Source organism: Anomaloglossus baeobatrachus, chromosome 4 (genome assembly GCF_048569485.1).
Source record: "Anomaloglossus baeobatrachus isolate aAnoBae1 chromosome 4, aAnoBae1.hap1, whole genome shotgun sequence".
In the NCBI taxonomy this organism is placed as follows: domain Eukaryota; kingdom Metazoa; phylum Chordata; class Amphibia; order Anura; family Aromobatidae; genus Anomaloglossus; species Anomaloglossus baeobatrachus.
In genome coordinates, this window is record NC_134356.1 from 58433897 (window position 1) to 58459235 (window position 25339).

General features: G+C 53.4%; 1 protein-coding gene across 2 annotated transcripts in view; it reads right to left on the reverse strand.

The window, feature by feature from the left end:
* The window catches only part of HMGXB3 (HMG-box containing 3), a 230694-nt gene that overhangs the window by 97802 nt on the left and 107553 nt on the right, over nt 1-25339 (reverse strand). The window contains exon 10 of one of the 2 annotated variants that reach the window (XM_075344368.1): nt 3791-3886. The exons of the other annotated variant lie outside the window; for it this stretch is intronic. Coding sequence (XP_075200483.1) covers nt 3791-3886 — 96 coding nt within the window. The remainder of the gene's footprint in view (nt 1-3790; nt 3887-25339) is intronic. 2 annotated transcript variants of the gene reach the window in all.

A 25339-nucleotide genomic window follows, 5' to 3' on the forward strand; every position in this document is an offset into this window, starting at 1 on the left:
GATCTGCCTGCCCTCCAGCCACCGCTGAAAAGCCAATAGGGAATCACCGAGTAGGGAATCACCGAGTGGCCCTGAGAGTGTAGGACCGCCACGACGGATGCCATGACTTTGGTGAAAACCCGTGGGGCTGTCGCCAGGCCGAAAGGCAATGCCACGAACTGAAGGTGTTCGTCCCTGATGACGAAACGCAAGAAGCGTTGATGTTCGGGTGCGATCGGCACGTGGAGATAAGCATCTTTGATGTCGATCGATGCTAGGAAGTCTCCTTGTGACATCGAGGCGATGACCGAGCGGAGAGATTCCATCCGAAACCGTCTGGTTCTCACGTGTCTGTTGAGCAGTTTGAGGTCCAGAACGGGTCGGAATGATCCGTCCTTTTTTGACTCCATGAACAAGTTGGCGTAAAAGCCGCGACCACGTTCCTGAAGGGGAACGCGGGTCACAACTCCTTCTGTCTTCAGAGCGTCCACCGCCTGAAAAAGTGCGTCGGCCTGAGCGGGGGGCGGAGAGGTTCTGAAGAAACGAGCCGCAGGACGGGAGCTGAACTCTATCCTGTAACCGTGAGACAGAATGTCTCTCACCCATCGGTCTTGAACATGTGGCCACCAGGCGTCGCCAAAGCGGGAGAGCCTGCCACCGACCGAGGATGCGGTTAGGGGATGCCGAGAGTCATGAGGAGGCCGCCTTGGAGGCAGTGCCTCCTGCGGCCTTTTGGGGGCGTGACTTGGACCGCCACGCATAGGAGTTCCTCTGGCCTTTCTCCTGCCTGCTGGATAAAGAGGATTGGGGCTTTGGGGCTTGGCGGAGGGACGAAAGGACCGAAACCTCGATTGTATTTTCCGTTGTTGAGGTCTCTTAGGTCTGGACTGGGGTAAGGATGAGTCCTTTCCCTTGGATTCCTTAATAATCTCATCCAGTCGTTCGCCAAACAAGCGTTCGCCAGCAAATGGCAAACCTGTTAAGAACCTCTTGGAGGCCGAGTCTGCCTTCCAATCGCGCAGCCACATGGCCCTGCGGACTGCCACAGAGTTAGCGGATGCCACAGCTGTACGGCTAGCCGAGTCTAGGACTGCGTTCATGGCGTAGGAAGAAAAAGCTGACGCTTGAGAAGTCAAAGACGCAACTTGCGGAGCAGAATTACGTGTGACAGCATTAATCTCAGTCAGACAAGCCGAGATAGCTTGGAGTGCCCACACGGCTGCAAAGGCCGGGGCAAAAGACGCGCCCGTGGCCTCATAGATGGACTTCACCAGGAGCTCTATCTGCCTGTCGGTGGCATCCTTTAGCGATGAGCCATCTGCCACCGATACCACAGATCTAGCCGCCAATCTAGAGACTGGAGGATCCACCTTGGGACATTGAGCCCACCCCTTAACGACTTCAGCGGGAAAGGGGTAACGCGTGTCAGAGAGGCGCTTAGTAAAGCGCTTGTCCGGAACCGCTCTGGGCTTCTGGACAGCGTCTCTGAAGTTAGAGTGATCGAAGAACGCACTACGTGTACGTTTGGGGAACCGAAACTGGTGTTTCTCCTGCTGAGACGCCGACTCCTCCACAGTAGGAGGCGGGGGAGAGAGATCCAACACCTGGTTGATGGACAAGATAAGATCATTCACTAACGCGTCCCCCTCAGGTGTATCAAGGTTAAGGGCGACGTCAGGGTCAGAACCCTGAGCTGCGACGTCCGCCTCGTCCTCCAGAGAGTCCTCAAGCTGGGAACCCGAGCAGCGTGAAGAAGTCGGGGAAGATTCCCAGCGAGCCCGCTTAGCCCGACTAGGACTGTGGTCCTGGCAGGAGTCCTGCGCGTGGGACCTAGGGCCCAACCTGGGAGCGTGCTGCGGCTCGGACCGAGAGGGGCCTGGAGGTGACGGTCCAACAGGGGCCGGGGCCTGTGTAAGGACCGGTCTGGACTGCAAAGCTTCTAGCAGCTTGGCAGACCATTTGTCCATAGACTGAGCCATGGATTGTGAAAGTGACTCAGAGAGTTTCTCAGCAAAAGAGGAGAACTCTGTCCCTGGCACCTGGACAGGGGGAGCAGGGGGGTCTACATGAGCCGAGGGGTCCACTAGTGACTGAGGCTCCGGCTGAGCAAGTGAAACAGGGGTCGAGCATTGCTCACAGTGAGGGTAGGTGGAACCCACAGGTAACATAGCCCCACAAGAGGTACAGGCCGCAAAAAAACCCTGTGCCTTAACAGCTTTGCTCCTTGTGGACGACATGCTGTTGTCTCCTAGGAGAATGATCACTGAGGGTATATGGGCAAAAACAGGGTATACAGCCCGACCGAACAGAAATATATATATAAATACGTATCTATTCCGGCACCCTAGGGGGGACCAGCACCGGGTGACCGGTGTGGCTTACCGACCGCTAACAAGCGGAGTGTGTGCCTCCAGATTCCCAGCTTTAGGTCCCCTGGAGCTGTGAGAGCTGTTCCTGAGAATCCTCCACCGGCAGAATGCCCAAAAAATGGCTGCCGGAGATCTCAGGGGAGGAGAGGAGCCGTGGGCGGCGCCAGGAAAGTGCGGGAATCTGGGGTCCCCACAGTGATCAGTGAGGGGGGAGGAAACATGCAGGATGCTCCAGCCCTCACATCCGACGTCAGGTCGGCAGTCCCGCCCTTACCCCTGACAAGCAGGCCCGGGGGCGGGATTTTTGCGACTAGGCCGCGATGAAGCCGGGGACTAAATTTGAGACCGCGCCCGACAAGCAGGCACGGTCGGCGCGGAAGTCCGCCGGTCTTCACAATCCAGCAGCTGCCGCAGCGTCCGGGAAGAAGGTGCGCTCCTGCACATTCCCCAATGGGGACACAGAGTACCTTAGAGTTGCAGGGCCCGGTCCCTGAGGTTGAATATACTCCGGTCCGGAAGATTCCCACAGGGGCTGTGGAGGGAGCACGGTCCCAGCAACTGGATGACCGTTCAGGATCCCACTTCTCCCAGAGCCGCTAAGGGATGGTGAAGGAGACTGCATGAGGCTCCGGCCTTTGTACCCGCAATGGGTACCTCAACCTTAACAACACCGCCGACATAGTGGGGTGAGAAGGGAACATGCCGGGGGCCCCGTGGGGGCCCTCTTTTCTTCCAACCGACATAACTAGTATGAGAATGCATGAGTGGATGTGTGCCTCCTTCCACACAAAGCATAAAACTGAGGAGCCCGTGATCCACGGGAGGGTGTATAGGCAGAGGGGAGGGGTTACACTTTTTAAAGTGTAATACTTTGTGTGGCCTCCGGAGGCAGAAGCTATACACCCAATTGTCTGGGTCTCCCAATGGAGCGACAAAGAAAAAACTGATCCGTCATGTCAGTTACATCCGTTGTGTGCCCGTTTTATAATGGATCCGTCGTGATCGGTTTGTTTGGGACAGCCCAACGGGAGTGCCAGACATGCTCAGTAGAACATGACGGAATCCAGCACTGGATTCCGTTGTGTGACTGATTACGGCGGAATACTGCACTATAGACAACCATTATACTTCTCGACGGATTGTGACGGAATCCTCCGCATTGTGTTTTTTTGACGCTCCAAAAAAACGTTGCAGTGGCAGTTACTTCTGCCTGACGGTCAGTCATTCCACGACGGATCCATTGCGCTGCAGATGCAATGAAAGGCCATCAGTTGCAATCCGTCGTTAAAACAAGTCTATGGGGAAAAAACCTGAATCCTGCAAAATATTTTGCAGGATACTGTATTTTCTCAAGGCAACGGATTATGACTGATGGAAAAAGACTGAAGTGTGAAAGTAGCCTAAGGGGAATGTTTTTTACTTGTACAGTGATCTACACCTACCAGGGCCACCGGACAGCTATATTTATATGGTGGGAAGGACTCGGTCAGCACTTTTAGTTGGGGCTGTGGTACAGGTGCCTGAAGGTCTTTTCTCACCTGGAAATAAGGGAACAGGCAAGAATTAAAGCATAATTTTAATAATGTGCTGTAAAAGAATGAAAAATTACACAAAGAGGTGGAACAGGATAAAACATTAATGTACCACATAAATTAGAGCATTTTTTCTGATACGATAGTGTGAATGAAAGCTGGAAGTTACTATGAAAAGAGAGTCAATAAGGAAAAGCTCCATTATTATTGCTATATCCATTGCATCGTATTATTAGGTTTAGCGTACAGCTCTCTCTTTCCCAACGACCCCATACACCGGAACGCTCAGCTGAGTATTGCTATGCTCTCCATGAGAGAGTCGCTACCAGAGGAGTCTTATCTCACCCCCAAACATAAGGATCGGCCGCTGACACCCTAACAGCCTGATCCCTACCTCAGGAGGCCCCCCCATACACATTAGACGATCGGCAAATTCCACGGAAATCGCTGAGCTTGATCAACATTCATCCAATGTGTATTGGGGCTTAACAATGATGGGAGGACCTGCTAATGTTGTCATAAACCAAACCAACACTTTTTCCCTCTTCACTTCGCCTACCGACACATCAGAGATACTTCAGATATGTCCTGAAGAAAATCTTTTTACATATGGACGTCATAGAGGAGGGCTTTCTTGTATAAGACCCTCTATGATACAGATAGGACCTTAGCTGTCCATGATTGACATGATCAGACGCTCTGTGACTCAGGAACCTTCTCCTGGTGAAATATCTGAATGCTGGAGAGGTTGTCTTTCTTTAAAAGGAAAAAAACAAGATAGCCAGCGCTAAATGTGCAATAGTGCACGAAAAATTCCAAACAGTACTTACTATTAAAATTTGAAATTTTTGGCAAAAAATTGCAAAGCACCAGGTAAGAGCTGCTATGAACAGTTCTACTTTTTCATATGTAAGGCCGTATGGCACATTTCAAAAAAATAATAATAATTTAGAGTAGTGCGGGCATCACACGAGACGATCTAACGTGCGATGTGTCGTCGGGGTCACTGTTTTCGTGACGCACATCCGGCATCGTTCACGACGTCGTCTCGTGTGACACCTACGTACGACTCCAAATTGGTTATAAATCGTGGATCGTGTACTCGTCGCTCATTTTTAAAAAATTGTTTAATCTCACTTGCGACGGTTGTTCAACGTACCCGGGTAGCACACATCGCTCCGTGTGACACCCCGGGAATGATGAACACAGCTTACCTGCGTGCTGCGGCTCCCGCCGGCTATGCGGAAGGAAGGAGGTGGGCGGGATGTTTATGTCCCGCTCATCTCCGTCCCTCCGTTTCTATTGGCCGGCGGCTGTGTGACGTCGCTGTGACAACGAACGTCCCTCCCCCATCAGGAAGAGGATGTTCGCCGCCCACAGCGACGTTGCTCAGCAGGTAAGTGTAACGACTTTGTGCGACACAGGCAGCGATTTGCCCGTGACGCACAAACGACGGGGGCAGGTACGATCGCTCGTGCAATCGCACGATAGATCGTACCGTGTGAAGCCCGCATAGGACTGCCCCAAAGGGAGTTGCCGTGACGTGGCGGGGTAGCTCAGAGAAATTGCAATTTTTTGCCAAAAATCTCAAATTTTAATAATAAGTACAGTTTGGAATTTTTAGTACAGTAGTGCACATTTAGTGCTGGCTATATTGTTTTTTTCTTTAAAAGCAACCTGTCCGATGGATCAGAGTTTGGTTCCGTTACTGCAGCCGTGTATTATTCACTCGGAAACAGAGCAGTTTCATAGAAAACACACTTAGAAACACTGGTGATAAAGCAACTAGCATAACCGGTTGAAGAGGTATGGATTCTCCGCGGCATGCTCCCCTTGACTAGTCTCTCCTTATATATACACCTCTAGTGATAGTCAACCTAGTCATATTCACCCAGCAGGATCTCCTTCTAAAACACTGTAGCTTTTCAATGTAAAACATACAGGGCTGCAGTATCACAGCTGCTCTCTGATTCATGATCCTTAAAAGGAACTTTTTTGGCCTATAAGCTGCGGCCACCACCACCGGGCTCTTATATACAGCATTCTAACATGCTGTATATTAAGAGCCCAGGCTGGGGGTATAACATAAAAAACACTTTATAATACTCACCTAACGGTCGCGCGGTGGGCCTAATGGGTGTCTCCATTGTCCGGCGCCGCCTCTTTTGGCCATCTTTGTTCTCCTTCTTCTCTAGCCGCGGTGCATGACGGGTCTGACGTCATACACACTCGCCGGCATTCAGGTCCTGAGCAGGCGCACTTTGATCTGCCCTGAGCAGGGCACATAAAGAAGGGAATTTTGTTTACTTACCGTAAATTCCTTTTCTTCTAGCTCCTATTGGGAGACCCAGACAATTGGGTGTATAGCTTCTGCCTCCGGAGGCCACACAAAGTATTACACTTTAAAAAGTGTAACCCCTCCCCTCTGCCTATACACCCTCCCGTGCATCACGGGCTCCTCAGTTTTGGTGCAAAAGCAGGAAGGAGGAAACTTATAAATTGGTCTAAGGTAAATTCAATCCGAAGGATGTTCGGAGAACTGAAACTATGAACCAAAGGAACAATTCAACATGAACAACATGTGTACACAACAGAACAACAGCCCGAAGGGAACAAGGGCGGGTGCTGGGTCTCCCAATAGGAGCTAGAAGAAAAGGAATTTACGGTAAGTAAACAAAATTCCCTTCTTCTTTGTCGCTCCATTGGGAGACCCAGACAATTGGGACGTCCAAAAGCAGTCCCTGGGTGGGTAAAAGAATACCTCGATAAAAAGAGCCGAAAACGGCCCCCTCTTACAGGTGGGCAACCGCTGCCTGAAGGACTCGCCTACCTAGGCTGGCATCTGCCGAAGCATAGATATGCACCTGATAGTGTTTCGTGAAAGTGTGCAGACTAGACCAGGTAGCCGCCTGACACACCTGCTGAGCCGTAGCCTGGTGCCGCAATGCCCAGGACACACCCACGGCTCTGGTAGAATGGGCTTTCAGCCCTGAAGGAACCGGAAGCCCAGAAGAACGGTAGGCTTCAAGAATCGGTTCCTTGATCCACCGAGCCAAGGTTGACTTGGACGCCTGCGACCCTTTACGCTGGCCAGCGACAAGGACAAAGAGTGCATCTGAACGGCGCAGGGGCGCCGTGCGAGACACGTAGAGCCGGAGTGCTCTTACTAGATCTAACAAGTGCAAATCCTTTTCACATTGGTGAACCGGATGAGGGCAAAATGAAGGTAAGGAAATATCCTGATTGAGATGAAACGGGGATACCACCTTAGGGAGGAATTCCGGGACTGGACGCAGAACCACCTTATCCTGGTGAAAAACCAGGAAGGGGGCTTTGCATGACAACGCTGCTAGCTTCGACACTCTACGGAGCGATGTAACCGCCACTAGAAAAGCCACCTTCTGCGAAAGACGTGATAGAGAGACATCCCGCAGCGGCTCGAAAGGTGGTTTCTGAAGAGCCCTTAGCACTCTGTTAAGATCCCAAGGTTCCAGCGGCCGCTTGTAAGGTGGGACTATGTGGCAAACTCCCTGCAGGAACGTGCGGACCTGCGGAAGCCTGGCTAGACGCTTTTGAAAAACACGGAAAGCGCCGAAACTTGTCCCTTGAGAGAACCGAGAGACAAACCCTTGTCCATTCCGGATTGAAGGAAGGAAAGAAAGGTGGGTAAGGCAAATGGCCAGGGGGTAAAACCCTTATCAGAGCACCAGGATAAGAAGATCCTCCAAGCCCTGTGATAGATCTTGGCGGACGTTGGTTTCCTGGCCTGTCTCATAGTGGCAATGACATCTTGAGATAACCCTGAGGACGCTAGGATCCAGGACTCAATGGCCACACAGTCAGGTTGAGGGCCACAGAATTCAGATGGAAAAATGGCCCTTGAGACAGCAAGTCTGGTCGGTCTGGGAGTGCCCACGGTTGACCCACCGTGAGGTGCCACAGATCTGGGTACCACGACCTCCTCGGCCAGTCTGGAGCGACGAGGATGGCGCGGCGGCAGTCGGACCTGATCTTGCGTAACACTCTGGGCAGCATTGCCAGAGGAGGAAACACATAAGGTAGTCGAAACTGCGACCAATCCTGAACTAATGCGTCCGCCGCCAGAGCTCTGTGATCTTGAGACCGTGCCATGAATGCCGGGACTTTGTTGTTGTGCCGAGACGCCATGAGATCGACGTCCGGCGTTCCCCAGCGGCAACAGATCTCTTGAAACACGTCCGGGTGAAGAGACCATTCCCCTGCGTCCATGCCCTGGCGACTGAGGAAGTCTGCTTCCCAGTTTTCTACGCCCGGGATGTGAACTGCGGAGATGGTGGATGCTGTGGCCTCCGCCCACAGCAGAATCCGCCGAACTTCTTGGAAGGCTTGACGGCTGCGCGTGCTGCCCTGATGGTTGATGTACGCGACCGCCGTGGCGTTGTCCGACTGTATGCGGATCTGCCTGCCCTTCAGCCAGCGATGAAACGCCTTCAGGGCCAGATACACTGCCCTTATTTCCAGAAAATTGATCTGAAGGGAGGACTCTGTCGGAGTCCAGGTTCCCTGAGCCCTGTGGTGGAGAAAAACCGCTCCTCACCCTGAAAGACTCGCATCCGTCGTGACCACAGCCCAGGATGGGGGCAGGAAGGATTTTCCCTTCGACAGAGAAGTGGGAAGGAGCCACCACTGAAGTGAGGTTTTGGCTGCCAGGGAAAGAGAGACGTTCCTGTCCAGGGACGTCGACCTCCTGTCCCATTTGCGGAGAATGTCCCATTGGAGTGGACGCAGATGAAACTGCGCAAAGGGGACTGCCTCCATTGCTGCCACCATCTTCCCCAGGAAGTGCATGAGGCGCCTCAAGGGGTGTGACTGGGCCCGAAGAAGAGAGTGCACCCCTGTCTGCAGCGCACGCTGTTTGTCCAGCGGTAGCTTGACTATCGCTGAGAGAGTATGAAACTCCATCCCGAGGTAAGTCAGTGATTGGGTCGGTGTCAGTTTTGACTTTGGGAAATTGATGATCCACCCGAATCTCTGGAGAGTCTCCAGAGCCACGGTCAGGCTGTGTTGACATGCCACCCGGGAGGGTGCTTTGACTAGGAGATCGTCCAAGTAAGGGATCACCAAGTGGCCTTGAGAGTGTAGGACCGCTACAACGGATGCCATGACCTTGGTGAAGACCCGTGGGGCTGTCGCCAGGCCGAACGGCAGTGCCACAAACTGAAGGTGTTCGTCCCCGATGGCGAAACGCAGGAAGCGTTGATGCTCTGGTGCGATCGGCACATGGAGATAAGCATCCCTGATGTCGATTGATGCTAGGAAGTCTCCTTGGGACATCAAAGCGATGACCGAACGGAGAGATTCCATGCGAAACCGTCTGGTTCTCACATGTCTGTTGAGCAGTTTGAGGTCCAGAACGGGACGGAATGATCCGTCCTTTTTTGGCACCACGAACAAGTTGGAGTAAAACCCACGACCACGTTCCTGAAGGGGAACGGGGATCACAACTCCTTCTGTCTTCAGAGTGTTCACCGCCTGAAAAAGTGCCTCGGCTCGCTCGGGGGGCGGAGATGTTCTGAAGAAACGAGTCGGGAGACGAGAGCTGAACTCTATCCTGTAACCGTGGGACAGAATGTCTCTTACCCATTGGTCTTGGACATTTGGCCACCAGGCGTCGCAAAAGCGGGAGAGCCTGCCACCGACCGAGGATGCGGTTTGGGGAGGCCGAAAGTCATGAGGAGGCCGCCTTGGAGACGGTGCCTCCGGCGGCCTTTGGCGGACGTGACTTAGACCGCCATGAATAAGAGTTCCTATGGCCCTTCTGTGGCCTGTTGGACGAGGAAGGTTGGGACCTGGCTGAGTGCCGAAAGGACCGAAACCTCGATTGAATTTTCCGTTGCTGAGGTCTGTGTGGCTTGGACTGGGGTAAGGACGAGTCCTTTCCCTTGGATTGTTTAATAATTTCATCCAATCGCTCGCCAAACAATCGGTCGCCGGAAAATGGCAAACCGGTTAAGAACTTCTTGGAAGCAGAGTCTGCCTTCCATTCGCGTAGCCACATGGCCCTGCGGACTGCCACCGAGTTGGCGGACGCTACCGCTGTACGGCTAGCAGAGTCCAGGACGGCATTCATGGCGTAGGATGAAAATACCGACGCCTGAGAAGTCAAGGACGCAACTTGCGGAGCAGAGGTACGTGTGACCGCATTAATCTCAGACAGACGAAGGGAATTTTGTTTACTTACCGTAAATTCCTTTTCTTCTAGCTCCAATTGGGAGACCCAGACAATTGGGTGTATAGCTACTGCCTCCGGAGGCCACACAAAGCACTACACTCAAAAGTGTAAGGCCCCTCCCCTTCTGGCTATACACCCCCCCGTGGGATCACGGGCTCCTCAGTTTTAGTGCAAAAGCAAGAAGGAGGAAAGCCAATAACTGTTTTAAATACAAATTCAACCCAAGAAACAACCTCGGAGAACTGAACTGTTCAACATGAACAACATGTGCACCCGAAAAAAACAAATTTCCTAAGAAAAACAGGGCGGGTGCTGGGTCTCCCAATTGGAGCTAGAAGAAAAGGAATTTACGGTAAGTAAACAAAGTTCCCTTCTTCTTTGTCGCTCCTAATTGGGAGACCCAGACAATTGGGACGTCCAAAAGCAGTCCCTGGGTGGGTAAAAGAATACCTCGTGATAGGGCCGTCAAACAGCCCTTTCCTACAGGTGAGCCACCGCCGCCTGAAGGACTTGTCTACCTAGGCCGGCATCCGCCGAAGCGTAGGTATGCACCTGATAATGCTTGGTAAAAGTGTGCAGACTCGACCAGGTAGCCGCCTGGCACACCTGCTGAGCCGTAGCCTGGTGCCGTAATGCCCAGGACGCACCCACGGCTCTGGTAGAATGGGCTTTCAGTCCTGATGGAATCGGAAGCCCAGCAGAACGGTAGGTGTGAAGAATTGGTTCCTTGATCCAACGCGCAAGGGTGGATTTGGAAGCTTGCGACCCTTTACGCTGACCAGCGACAAGGACAAAGAGTGTATCCGAGCGGCGCAGAGGCGGGAAATGAAGATCCTGAGTGCTCTCACCAGATCCAATAAATGCAAACCTTTTTCAAATTGGTGAACTGGATGCGGACACAAAGACGGTAAAGTGATATCTTGATTGAGATGAAAGGAAGATACCACCTTGGGAAGAAATTCTGGAATTGGACGCAGAACTACCTTGTCCTGGTGAAACACCAGGAATGGAGATCTGCATGATAACGCCGCCAGCTCGGACACTCTCCGAAGAGACGTGACCGCCACTAGAAAGGCCACTTTCTGTGAAAGACGAAAAAGGGAAACCTCCTTCATAGGCTCGAAAGGCGGCTTTTGGAGAGCAATTAGAACCTTGTTCAGGTCCCAGGGCTCCAATGGCCGCTTGTAAGGGGGGACGATATGACAAACCCCTTGCAGGAACGTGCGTACCTGAGGAAGTCGCGCCAGGCGTTTCTGAAAAAATACGGATAGCGCGGAGACTTGACCCTTAAGGGAGCCAAGCGACAAACCTTTTTCCAACCCAGACTGCAGGAAGGAAAGAAAAGTAGGCAATGCAAAAGGTCAGGGAGAAACTCCCTGAGCCGAGCACCAAGATAGGAATATCCTCCACGTCCTGTGGTAGATCTTGGCGGAGGATGGTTTCCTAGCCTGTCTCATGGTGGCAACCACTTCATGAGATAAACCTGAGGCCGCTAGGATCCAGGACTCAATGGCCACACAGTCAGGTTCAGGGCCGCAGAATTCAGATGGAAAAACGGCCCTTGAGACAGCAAGTCTGGACGGTCTGGTAGTGCCCACGGATGGCCTACCGTGAGGTGCCACAGATCCGGGTACCACGACCTCCTTGGCCAGTCTGGAGCGACGAGAATGGCGCGGCGGCAGTCGGACCTGAGTTTGCGGAGCACTCTGGGCAACAATGCCAGAGGTGGGAACACATACGGTAGTCGGAACTGCGACCAATCTTGAACTAAGGCGTCTGCCGCCAGAGCTCGGTGATCGTGAGACCGTGCCATGAAAACTGGGACCTTGTTGTTGTGCCGTGACGCCATCAGGTCGACGTCCGGCATCCCCCAGCGGCGACAGATCTCCTGAAACACGTCCGGGTGAAGGGACCATTCCCCTGCGTCCATGCCCTGGCGACTGAGAAAGTCTGCTTCCCAGTTTTCTACGCCTGGGATGTGAACGGCGGATATGGTGGATGCCGTGTCTTCCACCCACGTCAGAATCCGCCGGACTTCCTGGAAGGCTTGCCGACTGCGTGTTCCCCCTTGGTGGTTGATGTATGCCACCGCTGTGGAGTTGTCCGACTGAATTCGGATCTGCTTGCCTTCCAGCCACTGTTGGAAGGCTTGTAGGGCAAGATAGACTGCTCTGATCTCCAGAACATTGATCTGAAGGGTGGACTCTTTCCGAGTCCACGTACCCTGAGCCCTGTGGTGGAGAAACACTGCTCCCCACCCTGATAGACTCGCATCTGTCGTGACCACCGCCCAGGATGGGGGTAGGAACGACTTTCCTTTTGACAATGAGGTGGGAAGAAGCCACCACCGGAGAGATTCCTTGGCTGCCTGAGAGAGGGAGACCTCCCTGTCGAGGGACGTCGACTTCCCGTCCCATTGGCGGAGAATGTCCCATTGTAGTGGACGCAGATGAAACTGCGCAAAAGGAACTGCTTCCATTGCTGCTACCATCTTCCCTAGGAAGTGCATGAGGCGCCTCAAGGGGTGCGACTGGCCCTGAAGGAGAGATTGCACCCCTATCTGTAGCGAGCACTGTTTGTCCAGTGGAAGTTTCACTATCGCTGAGAGAGTATGAAACTCCATGCCAAGATATGTTAGTGATTGGGTCGGAGTTAGATTTGACTTTGAAAAGTTGATAATCCACCCGAAACTCTGGAGAGTCTTCAGTGCCACGTTCAGGCTGTGTTGGCATGCCTCTTGAGAGGGTGCCTTGATAAGTAGATCGTCCAAATACGGGATCACGGAGTGACCTTGCGAGTGCAGGACTGCTACTACTGCTGCCATGACCTTGGTGAAGACCCGAGGGGCTGTCGCCAGCCCGAAAGGAAGAGCTACGAACTGCAGGTGTTCGCTTCCTATAACGAAGCGTAGAAAACGCTGATGCTCTGGCGCAATTGGCACGTGGAGATAAGCATCCTTGATGTCTATTGATGCTAGGAAATCTCCTTGAGACATTGAGGCGATAACGGAGCGGAGAGATTCCATCCTGAACCTCCTGGTTTTTACGTGTTTGTTGAGCAGCTTTAGATCCAGGACGGGACGGAACGACCCGTCTTTCTTTGGCACCACAAACAAATTGGAGTAAAAACCGTGACCTTGTTCCTGAAGAGGAACAGAAGTCACCACTCCTTCCGCCTTTAGAGCGGACACCGCTTGCAGCAGAGCATCGGCTCGGTCGGGCGGTGGGGAAGTTCTGAAGAAGCGAGTTGGAGGACGAGAGCAGAACTCTATCCTGTACCCGGGAGACAGAATGTCTCTCACCCAACGGTCTTTGACCTGTGACAACCAAATGTCGCCAAAGCGGGAGAGCCTGCCACCGACCGAGGATGCGGAGAGAGGAGGCTGAGAGTCATGAGGAAGCCGTCTTGGTAACGGTTCTTCCGGCTGGCTTTTTTGGGCGTGACTGAGTCCGCCAAGAATCTGAGCCCCTCTGATCCTTCTGAGTCCTTTTGGACGAGTAGAATTGGGACCTGCCTGAGCCTCGAAAGGACCGAAAACCAGACTGTCCCCTCCTCTGTTGAGGTTTGTTTTGTCTGGGCTGAGGTAAGGATGAATCCTTACCCTTGGAGTGTTTAATGATTTCATCCAAACGCTCACCAAACAATCGGTCACGAGAAAAAGGCAAACTGGTTAAGCACTTCTTGGAAGAAGAATCTGCCTTCCATTCTCTCAACCACAGGGCTCTGCGTAAAACCACAGAGTTGGCTGACGCCACCGCCGTACGGCTCGTAGAGTCTAGGACAGCATTAATCGCGTAAGACGCGAATGCAGACATTTGAGAGGTCAAGTGTGCCACCTGCGGAGCAGATGTACGTGTGACCGTGTCGACCTGTGTAAGCCCAGCTGAAATAGCTTGGAGTGCCCATACGGCTGCGAATGCTGGCGCCAACGACGCTCCAATAGCTTCATAGATGGATTTTAACCAGAGCTCCATCTGTCTGTCAGTGGCATCTTTAAGTGCCGCCCCATCTTCCACTGCAACTAGAGATCTGGCTGCAAGCCTGGAGATTGGAGGGTCCACCTTGGGACACTGTGTCCAGCCCTTGACCACGTCAGGGGGAAAAGGATAGCGTGTATCTTTAAGCCGTTTGGAAAAACGCTTATCTGGATAAGCGTGGTGTTTCTGGATTGCGTCTCTAAAGTCAGAGTGGTCCAGAAACGTGCTTAATTTACGCTTGGGATACCTGAAATGGAATTTCTCCTGCTGTGAAGCTGCCTCCTCCGCAAGAGGAGCTTGTGGAGAAATGTCTAACATCCTATTGATGGACGCTATAAGATCATTCACTATGGCGTCACCATCCGGGGTATCTAGATTGAGAGCGGCCCCAGCATCAGACTCCTGATCAGTTACATCCGCCTCATCACACAGAGAGTCGTCCCGCTGGGACCCTGACCAGTGTGATGAAGTTGAGGGTCGCTCATAGCGAGCCCGCTTAGGTTGTCTGGGACTGTCGTCCGAGTCAGAGCCGTCACCCTGGGGTGCATATGACACCCCCGGAGCTAGGAAGTGGTCCAGCTGAGGGGGACCAGGGGGCAATGGATCCACAGTGCCCATGGTCTGAGTTACTGGTCTAGACTGCAATGTTTCAAGAATTTTAGACATAGTCATAGACAATTTGTCAGCAAAAGCTGCAAACTCCGTCCCTGTCACCTGGACAGCATTTACAGGTGGTTCTCCCTGGGTCACCTCTAGCAGCTGCCCCGGCTGAGCAATTGCCACAGGGGCCGAGCACTGCACACAATGGGGGTCAGTGGAACCTGCCGGTAGAGTAGCCCCACATGCGGTACAAGCAGCATATAAAGTCCGTGCCTTGGCACTTTTGCTTTTTGCGGACGACATGCTGTTATCTCCTTGAGAAATCTAAGGAGGGTAAATAGCAGAAAACCACCAGCGACTGTACAGTGCAAAGTATTGCCAGCACAAAATACAAAAGTACACTATGGCACAAGTGGGGGAGAGCCCTTGAGGGCTGCTTACCGCCCGCTGAAAAGCGGGTGTGAGATCGTAGAATCCCTTGTCTGGGTCTCCCAGCCTCCCCTCCGCAGTTCAGCGTGCAGGCCGGAATGGCTGCCGGCGTCCTGTGAAGAGGGGCGGACCGTGGGCGTCACAAACAAAAGAGCGGGAAGCTGCGTCCCCCTGTGCCTAGTGTGAGGGCTGGAGTATGTAAAACAGACTCCAGCTCTTAACGCTGCTGGACTGTACAGCGTCCCGCCCTCCTCCTGACTGGCAGGTCCGGGGGCGGGAACGATACGAACTAGGCCGCAAAAGCCGGGGACTGTAGTAATCTAGCGCGGCCGTCATATATGCACGGCCAGCGCGGAAGTCCCCGGCGCACCACAAATCCCAGCCGCGACCAGTAAACACTGACCCCAGCGGCCGGATCGGCCGATCGTACAAAGTCACCTCACTCAGCAGAGCTGTAGTGAGTAACGGCACCAGCGCAGCAGTGTGCGTGCGATAAGCACGGGGACACGGAGTACCTTGATGGAGCAGGGTCCTGTCCCTGAGAAAACTCCGCTCCGTATCCAGCAGATCCTCCAGGGGCTGTGGATGGAGCACGGCCTCAGTGCCCGGAGACCGGTAAAGTCCCACTTCACCCAGAGCCCAAATGGGGATGGGGAAGGAATCAGCATGTGGGCTCCAGCCTCCGTACCCGCAATGGGTACCTCAACCTTAACAAACACCGCCGACAGAAAGTGGGGTGAGAAGGGAGCATGCTGGGGGCCCTAGTATGGGCCCTCTTTTCTTCCATCCGACATAGTCAGCAGCTGCTGCTGACTAAACAGTGGAGCTATGCGTGGATGTCTGGCCTCCTTCGCACAAAGCATAAAACTGAGGAGCCCGTGATCCCACGGGGGGGTGTATAGCCAGAAGGGGAGGGGCCTTACACTTTTGAGTGTAGTGCTTTGTGTGGCCTCCGGAGGCAGTAGCTATACACCCAATTGTCTGGGTCTCCCAATTAGGAGCGACAAAGAAAAGCTGAGATAGCTTGGAGTGCCCACACGGCTGCGAAGGCCGGGGCAAAAAACGCACCTGTGGCTTCATAGATGGATTTCATCAGGAGCTCTATCTGCCTGTCAGTGGCATCCTTGAGCGATGAACCATCTGCCACTGAAACCACGGATCTAGCCGCCAGTCTAGAGACTGGCGGATTCACCTTGGGACATTGAGCCCAACCCTTAACTACGTCAGAGGGGAAGGGGTAACGTGTGTCATTAAGGCGCTTATTAAAGCGCTTGTCCGGAAATGCTCTGTGCTTCTGGACAGCCTCTCTGAAGTTAGAGTGATTGAAAAACGCACTCCGTGTACGTTTGGGAAACCTAAACTGGTGCTTTTCCTGCTGCGAATCCGACTCCTCTATAAGTGGAGTTGGGGGAGAGAGATCTAGCACCTGGTTGATAGACGCTATAAGGTCATTTACTATGGCGTTCCCTTCAGGTGTATCAAGATTGAGAGCAACGTCAGGTTCAGAGCCCTGAGCTGCGACGTCCGCTTCATCCTCCAGAGAGTCATCAAGCTGAGACCCCGAACAGCGTGATGAAGTCGGGGAAGATTCCCAGCGAGCCCGCTTAGCCGGTCTGGGACTGCGGTCCGTGCCGGAGTCCTCCCAGTGAGACCTAGGGGCCACCCCAGGAGCACGCTGCGGCGCAGCCCGAGAGGGGCCTGGGGGCGATGATCCTACAGTGCCCGGGGCCTGTGTAAGGACCGGTCTGGACTGCAAGGCTTCTAGTATCTTAGCAGACCATCTGTCCATAGACTGAGCCATGGATTGTGACAGCGACTCAGAGAGTTTCTCATCCAAAACTGCAAACTCTGTCCCTGCCGCCTGGACAGGGGAAGCCGGCGGTTCTACCTGAGCCGAGGGTCCCACCAGTGCCCGAGGCTCCGGCTGAGCGAGTGCAACAGGGGCCGAGCATTGCTCACAGTGAGGGTAGGTGGAACCTGCAGGTAACATAGCCGCACAAGAGGTACAGGTTGCAAAATAACCCTGTGTCTTGGCACCCTTGCTCCTTGTGAACGACATGCTGTTGTCTCCTAGGAGAGTGATCACTGAGGGTATAAAGCCAGCAAACACAATGCAGCCGAACAGAGAAAATGTATACAGATATTATATAAATATATACACTTCGGCACCTCAGGGGGACCAGCACCGGTGACCGGTGTGGCTTACCGACCGCCCAAAGCGGTTGTGTGACCACCAGATTCCCTGCCTTGGGCCTCCCAGAGCTGCAGAGCTCGTTCCTGAAATCCTCCACCGGCAGAATGATTGTAAAAATGGCTGCCGGAGCTCTCAGGGGAGGAGGGGGCCATGGGTGGCGACTAATAAAGTGCGGGAATCTGGTGACCCACAGTGATCAGTGAGGGGGGAGGATGACACTAAAGTATGCTCCAGCCCTCACTGCCGACGTCAAGTCGACCGTCCCGCCCTTACCCCTGACTGGCAGGCCCGGGGGCGGGAGATATGGTACTAGGCCGCAGAAGCCGGGGACTAAATTTAATACCGCGGCCGACAAACAGGCCCGGTCGGCGCGGTAGTCCCGGCCGTCATCAAAATACAGCAGCCGCTGCGGTGTCAGTGACACGACCGCTCCATACACCGTCCCTAAGGGGACACAGAGTACCTTTTGGATGCAGGGCCTGTCCCTGATGATATTAAGTCTCCTGTCCGGCAGATTCCCACAGGGGCTGCGGAGGGAGCCCGGTCCCAGTGCCTGGATGACCGGTTAGGATCCCACTTCTCCCAGAGCCTCTAAGGGATGGGGAAGGAAAACGGCATGTGGCTCCAGCCTCTGTACCCACAATGGGTACCTCAACCTTAACAGCACCGCCGACTTAGTGGGGTGAGAAGGGAGCATGCCGGGGGCCCTCTTTTCTTCCATCCGATATAATCAGCAGCTGCTGCTGACTAAAATGTGGAGCTTGCGTGAATGTGTGCCTCCTTCAACACAAAGCACAAAACTGAGGAGCCCGTGATGCACGGGAGGGTGTATAGGCAGAGGGGAGGGGTTACACTTTTTAAAGTGTAATACCTTGTGTGGCCTCCGGAGGCAGAAGCTATACACCCAATTGTCTGGGTCTCCCAATGGAGCGACAAAGAAAGTATTGTAGTGAGCTTGCGCAGGACCGGCGAGTGTGTATGACGTAGATGCGTCATGCACCGCGGCTTCAGAAAGAGGATGAAGATGGCAAAAGAGGAGGCGCCAGCACCGGAGAACGAAGACGCCCATTAGGCCCACCGCGCAACCGCTAGGCAAGTATTATAAAGTGTTTTTTTATGTTCTCACAGCGGCCTGGGCTCTTATATACAGCATGTTAGAAAGCTGTATATAAGAACCCAGTGGTGGTGGCTGCAGCTTATAGGCCAAAAAAAGAATTCTGTTTACTTACCGTAAATTCTTTTTCTTATAGTTCCGTATTGGGAGACCCAGACCATGGGTGTTTAGCTTCTGCCTCCGGAGGACACACAAAGTACTACACTTAAAGGTGTAGCTCCTCCCTCTGAGCTTATACACCCCCTGATGAGCAGACTCAGCCAGTTTAGTGCAAAAGCTGAAGGAGAATAGCCAACCACAAGTAAAACAGAGCAAGAACCGGAACAACCGGAAACTCTGTTCATGACAACAGCCGGTGATAACACGCGGAACAAGAAATTGCCAACAGGCAACAGGGAGGGAGCTGGGTCTCCCAATACGGAACTATAAGAAAAAGAATTTACGGTAAGTAAACAAAATTCTCTTTTTCTTTATCGTTCCTTTGGGAGACCCAGACCATGGGACGTCTCAAAGCTGTCCCTGGGTGGGAAATATAGTTACATAGTTACTTAGGTTGAAAAGAAGGGAATTTTGTTACTTACCGTAAATTCCTTTTCTTCTAGCTCCAATTGGGAGACCCAGACGATTGGGTGTATAGCTACTGCCTCCGGAGGCCACACAAAGCATTACACTAAAAAGTGTAAGGCCCCTCCCCTTCTGGCTATACACCCCCCGTGGGATCACGGGCTGCTCAGTTTTAGTGCTAAAGCAAGAAGGAGGAAAGCCAATAACTGGTTTAAACAAATTCAATCCGAAGTAACATCGGAGAACTGAAACCGTTCAACATGAACAACATGTGTACCCGAAAAAAACAAAAATCCCGAAGGAAACAGGGCGGGTGCTGGGTCTCCCAATTGGAGCTAGAAGAAAAGGAATTTACGGTAAGTAACAAAATTCCCTTCTTCTTCGGCGCTCCATTGGGAGACCCAGACGATTGGGACGTCCAAAAGCAGTCCCTGGGTGGGTAAAATAATACCTCAAGTTAGAGCTGCAAAACAGCCCTCCCCTACGAGGAGGCAACTGCCGCCTGCAGGACTATTCTACCTAGGCTGGCGTCCGCCGAAGCGTAGGTATGCACCTGATAATGTTTGGTGAAAGTGTGCAGGCTCGACCAGGTAGCCGCCTGGCACACCTGTTGAGCCGTAGCCTGGTGTCGTAATGCCCAGGACGCACCCACGGCTCTGGTAGAATGGGCCTTCAGCCCTGATGGAACCGGAAGCCCAGCAGAACGGTAGGCTTCAAGAATTGGTTCCTTGATCCATCGAGCCAGGGTGGATTTGGAAGCCTGCGACCCTTTGCGCTTACCAGCGACAAGGACAAAGAGTGCATCCGAGCGGCGCAGGGGCGCCGTGCGGGAGATGTAGATTCTGAGTGCTCTCACCAGATCTAACAAATGCAAATCCTTCTCATACCGATGAACTGGATGAGGACAAAAGGAAGGTAAGGAGATATCCTGATTGAGATAAAAAGAGGATACCACCTTAGGGAGAAATTCCTGAATCGGGCGCAGCACTACCTTGTCCTGGTGAAACACCAGGAAGGGAGCTTTGGATGACAGCGCTGCTAGCTCAGACACTCTCCGAAGAGACGTGACCGCTACCAGAAAAGCCATTTTCTGTGAGAGTCGAGAAAGTGACACCTCCTTCAGAGGCTCGAAGGGCGGCTTCTGGAGAGCAACCAGTACCCTGTTCAGATCCCATGGATCTAACGGCCGTTTGTACGGAGGGACGATGTGACAAACCCCCTGCAGGAACGTGCGTACCTGAGGAAGTCGTGCTAGACGCTTCTGAAAAAATACTGATAGCGCTGAGACTTGTCCTTTAAGGGAGCCGAGCGCTAAGCCTTTTTCCAAACCAGATTGCAGGAAGGAAAGAAAAGTAGGCAATGCAAATGGCCAGGGGGACACTCCCTGTGCAGAGCACCAGGATAAGAAAATCTTCCACGTTCTGTGATAGATCTTAGCAGACGTGGGCTTCCTAGCCTGTCTCATGGTGGCCACGACCCCTTGAGATAATCCTGAAGACGCTAGGATCCAGGACTCAATGGCCACACAGTCAGGTTCAGGGCCGCAGAATTCAGATGGAAAAACGGCCCTTGTGACAGTAAGTCTGGCCGGTCTGGTAGCGCCCACGGTTGGCCGACCGTGAGATGCCACAGATCCGGGTACCACGATCTCCTCGGCCAGTCTGGGGCGACGAGTAAGACGCGGCGGCAATCGGACCTGATCTTGCGTAGCACTCTGGTCAAGAGTGCCAGAGGGGGAAACACATAGGGAAGCTGGAACTGCGACCAATCTTGCACCAAGGCGTCTGCCGCCAGAGCTCTTTGATCGCGAGACCTCGCCATGAAGGTCGGGACCTTGTTGTTGTGCCGAGACGCCATTAGGTCGACGTCCGGCACTCCCCAGCGGCGGCAGATTTCCTGAAACACGTCCGGGTGAAGGGACCATTCCCCTGCGTCCATGCCCTGGCGACTGAGGAAGTCTGCTTCCCAGTTTTCTACGCCGGGGATGTGAACTGCGGATATGGTGGAGGCCGTGGCTTCCACCCACATCAGAATCCGCCGGACTTCCTGGAAGGCTTGCCGACTGCGTGTCCCACCTTGGTGGTTGATGTATGCTACCGCTGTGGAGTTGTCCGACTGAATTCGGATCTGCTTCCCTTCCAGCCAGTGCTGGAAGGCTTGTAGGGCAAGATACACTGCCCTGATTTCCAGAACATTGATCTGAAGGGTGGACTCCTGCTGAGTCCACGTACCTTGAGCCCTGTGGTGGAGAAAAACTGCTCCCCACCCTGACAGGCTCGCGTCTGTCGTGACCACCGCCCAGGATGGGGGTAGGAAGGACCTTCCTTGTGATAATGAGGTGGGAAGAAGCCACCACTGAAGAGAGTCCTTGGCCGTCTGGGAAAGGGAGACTTTCCTGTCCAAGGACGTCCACTTCCTGTCCCATTGGCGGAGAATGTCCCATTGAAGTGGGCACAGATGAAACTGCGCAAACGGAACTGCCTCCATTGCTGCCACCATCTTCCCTAGGAAGTGCATGAGGCGTCTTAAGGGGTGCGACTGGCCTTGAAGGAGAGACTGCACCCCTGTCTGTAGTGACCGCTGCTTGTCCAGCGGAAGCTTCACTACCGCTGAGAGAGTATGAAACTCCATGCCAAGATATGTTAGTGATTGGGTCGGAGACAGGTTTGACTTTGAAAAGTTGATGATCCACCCGAAGGTCTGGAGAGTCTCCAGCGCAACGTTCAGGCTGTGTTGGCATGCTCCTTGAGAGGGTGCCTTGACAAGTAGATCGTCCAAGTAAGGGATCACCGAGTGTCCCTGAGAGTGCAAGACTGCTACCACTGCTGCCATGACCTTGGTGAAAACCCGTGGGGCTGTCGCCAGACCAAATGGCAGGGCTACGAACTGAAGATGGTCGTCCCCTATCACGAAGCGTAGAAAACGCTGGTGCTCTGGAGCAATCGGCACGTGGAGATAAGCATCTTTGATGTCTATTGATGCTAGAAAATCTCCTTAAGACATCGAGGAAATGACGGAGCGGAGGGATTCCATCCGGAACCGCCTGATTTTCACGTGCTTGTTGAGCAGTTTTAGGTCCAGAACAGGACGGAAAGAGCCGTCCTTTTTTGGTACCACAAACAGATTGGAGTAAAAACCTTGACCTTGTTCCTGAGGAGGAACAGGGATCACCACTCCTTCTGCCCTTAGGGAGCACACCGCCTGCAGAAGAGCATCGGCTCGGTCGGGAGGTGGGGAAGTTCTGAAGAATCGAGGCGGAGGACGAGAACTGAACTCTATCCTGTACCCGTGAGACAAAACGTCTCTCACCCACCGGTCCTTGACCTGTGACAGCCAAATGTCGCCAAAGCGGGAGAGCCTGCCACCGACCGAGGATGTGGAGAGAGGAGGCTGAAAGTCATGAGGCAGCCGCCTTGGAAGCGGTTCCTCCGGCTGCTTTCTTTGGGCGTGAGTGAGCCCGCCAGGAATCTGAACTCCTCTGCTCTTTCTGAGTCCTTTTGGACGAGGAGAATTGGGCCCTGCCCGAGCCACGAAAGGACCGAAACCTCGACTGTCCCCTCCTCTGTTGGGGTTTGCTTGATCTGGGCTGGGGTAAGGAAGAGTCCTTACCCTTGGACTGTTTAATGATTTCAGCCAATTGCTCACCAAACAGTCTGTCTCCAGATAATGGCAAACTGGTTAAGCATTTTTTGGACGCAGAATCTGCTTTCCATTCTTTCAACCACAAGGCTCTGCGTAAAACGACAGAGTTGGCAGACGCCATAGATGTACGGCTCGTAGAGTCCAGGACAGCATTGATAGCGTAAGTCGCAAACGCAGACATTTGCGAGGTTAAGGACGCCACCTGCGGCACTGATGGACGTATGACAGAGTCCACCTGCGCCAGACCAGCTGAAATAGCTTGGAGTGCCCACACGGCTGCGAATGCTGGAGCAAACGACGCGCCAATAGCTTCATAGACAGATTTCAACCAAAGGTCCATCTGCCTGTCAGTGGCATCTTTAAGTGAAGCCCCATCTTCCACTGCAACTATGGATCTAGCCGCAAGCCTGGAGATTGGGGGGTCCACCTTTGGACACTGGGTCCAGCGTTTGACCACGTCAGGGGGAAAAGGATAACGTGTATCCTTAAGACGCTTGGAAAAACGCTTATCTGGATAAGCATGATGTTTCTGGACTGCTTCTCTGAAGTCAGAGTGGTCTAGAAAAGTACTCAATTTACGCTTGGGATATCTGAAATGGAATTTCTCTTGCTGTGCAGCTGCCTCCCCCGCTGGAGGGGCTGGGGGAGAAATATCCAACAGTCTATTGATAGCCGCTATAAGGTCATTCACCATGGCGTCACCATCAGGAGTATCCAGATTGAGAGCGGTCTCAGGATTAGACTCCTGATCATCTACCTCTGTCTCATCATACAGAGAATCCTCTCGCTGAGACCCTGACCAGCGTGATGACGCCGAGGGTCTCTCCCAGCGAGCTCGCTTAGGCTGCCTGGGACTGTCGTCCGAGTCAGAGCCTTCAGCCTGTGATGCGTGGGACCCCCTTGGAGCACGGATTAGTTCCAACTGAGGGGGACCGGGGAACAGTGAATCAACAGTTCCCATGGTCTGAGCGACCGGCCTGGACTGCAAAGATTCTAGAATTTTTGTCATAGTCACAGACATTTTATCAGCAAAAACTGCAAACTCTGTCCCCGTCACCGGGGCAGGATTCACAGGCATCTCTGCCTGGGCTACTACTAGCATAGACTCCGGCTGACGAAGTGGCACAGGGACCGAACATTGCACACAATGGGGGTCAGAGGAACCTGCCGGTAGATCAGCCCCACATGCGGTACAAGCAGCATATAAAGCCTGTGCCTTGGCACCCTTGCTTTTTGCGGATGACATGCTGTCGTCTCCTCAGAGCAATATAGGGTATAAAGCCAAGAAGCGACCGTACAGTGCAATATATATAGGTACAGACAAAAGTACACTAAACAACACTGTGGCACTAGTGGGGTCAGCACCTAGGTGCTGCTTACCGCCCGCTTAAGAGCGGGTGTGTGGTCGCCAGAATCCCCTGTCTGGATCTCCCAGGGCTATGTCCGTTCTCCAGCTCAGACTGCATGCAGGAATGGCTGCCGGCGTCCTGTGAAGAGGGGCGGGCCGTGGGCGTGCTGCAGACAAAGAGCGGGAAACTGGCGTCCCACTGTGCCCAGTGAGAGGGCTGGAGTATGTAAATACGACTCCAGCCCTTCGGCGCTGATCATTATACAGCGTCTCGCCCCTTCCCTGACTGACAGGGTTGGGGGCGGGAACGAAACGGAACTAGGCCGCAAACGCCGGGGACTAGATTTATAAGCGCTGCCGTCGTAAAAGCACGGTCAGCGCGAAGTCCCCGGCGCACCACAAGTCACAGCCGCGCCGCAGCCTCTAGGGCGGCCGGCGCGGTAGTTCCCCACAAATAAACTCACTGCAGCTAAGCTGCAGTGAGTATAGCCCAAGCGCGCAGCGCTACTGTCCCCGGCGCACTAGCACACCCAGCAACGCTGGAGTGTGTCTGTGCCTGTCTGCACGGGGACACAGAGTACCTGAATGTTGCAGGGCCTTGTCCCTGATGGTACCCAGCTCCGTATCCAGCAGGTTCTCCGGGTCTGTGGATGGAGCCCGGCCTCAGAGCCTGGAGGCCGGTAAGATCCCACTTCACCAGAGCCCTTCAGGGGGATGGGGAAGGAAAACAGCATGTGGGCTCCAGCCTCCGTACCCGCAATGGGTACCTCAACCTTAACAAACACCGCCGACAAAAGTGGGGTGAGAAGGGAGCATGCTGGGGGCCCTAGTATGGGCCCTCTTTTCTTCCATCCGACATAGTCAGCAGCTACTGCTGACTAAACAGTGGAGCTATGCGTGGATGTCTGACCTCCTTCGCACAAAGCTTGAAAACTGAGCAGCCCGTGATCCCACGGGGGGTGTATAGCCAGAAGGGGAGGGGCCTTACACTTTTTAGTGTAATGCTTTGTGTGGCCTCCGGAGGCAGTAGCTATACACCCAATCGTCTGGGTCTCCCAATGGAGCGCCGAAGAAAAGACCTTGGTCCATCTAGTTCAACCTTCCTCCACCAGTTCTACATTTAGTCACTAAGTCATTTATAACCAACAATGTTTTGTGTACTGAGGAAATCATCCAGCCCTTTTTTAAAAGCTGTTATAGTATCTGCCATTACTAGCTCTTGTGGTAGTGTATTCCACAGTCTGACCGCTCTAACTGTAAAGAACCCTTTCCTATTTAGGTGTCGGAATCGCTTTTCTTCCACTCGCAGTGAGTGCCCCCTGGTCCTTTGTATTGTTTTCGGAAGAAATAAGTCATGTGCCAGTCATTTATATTGACCAC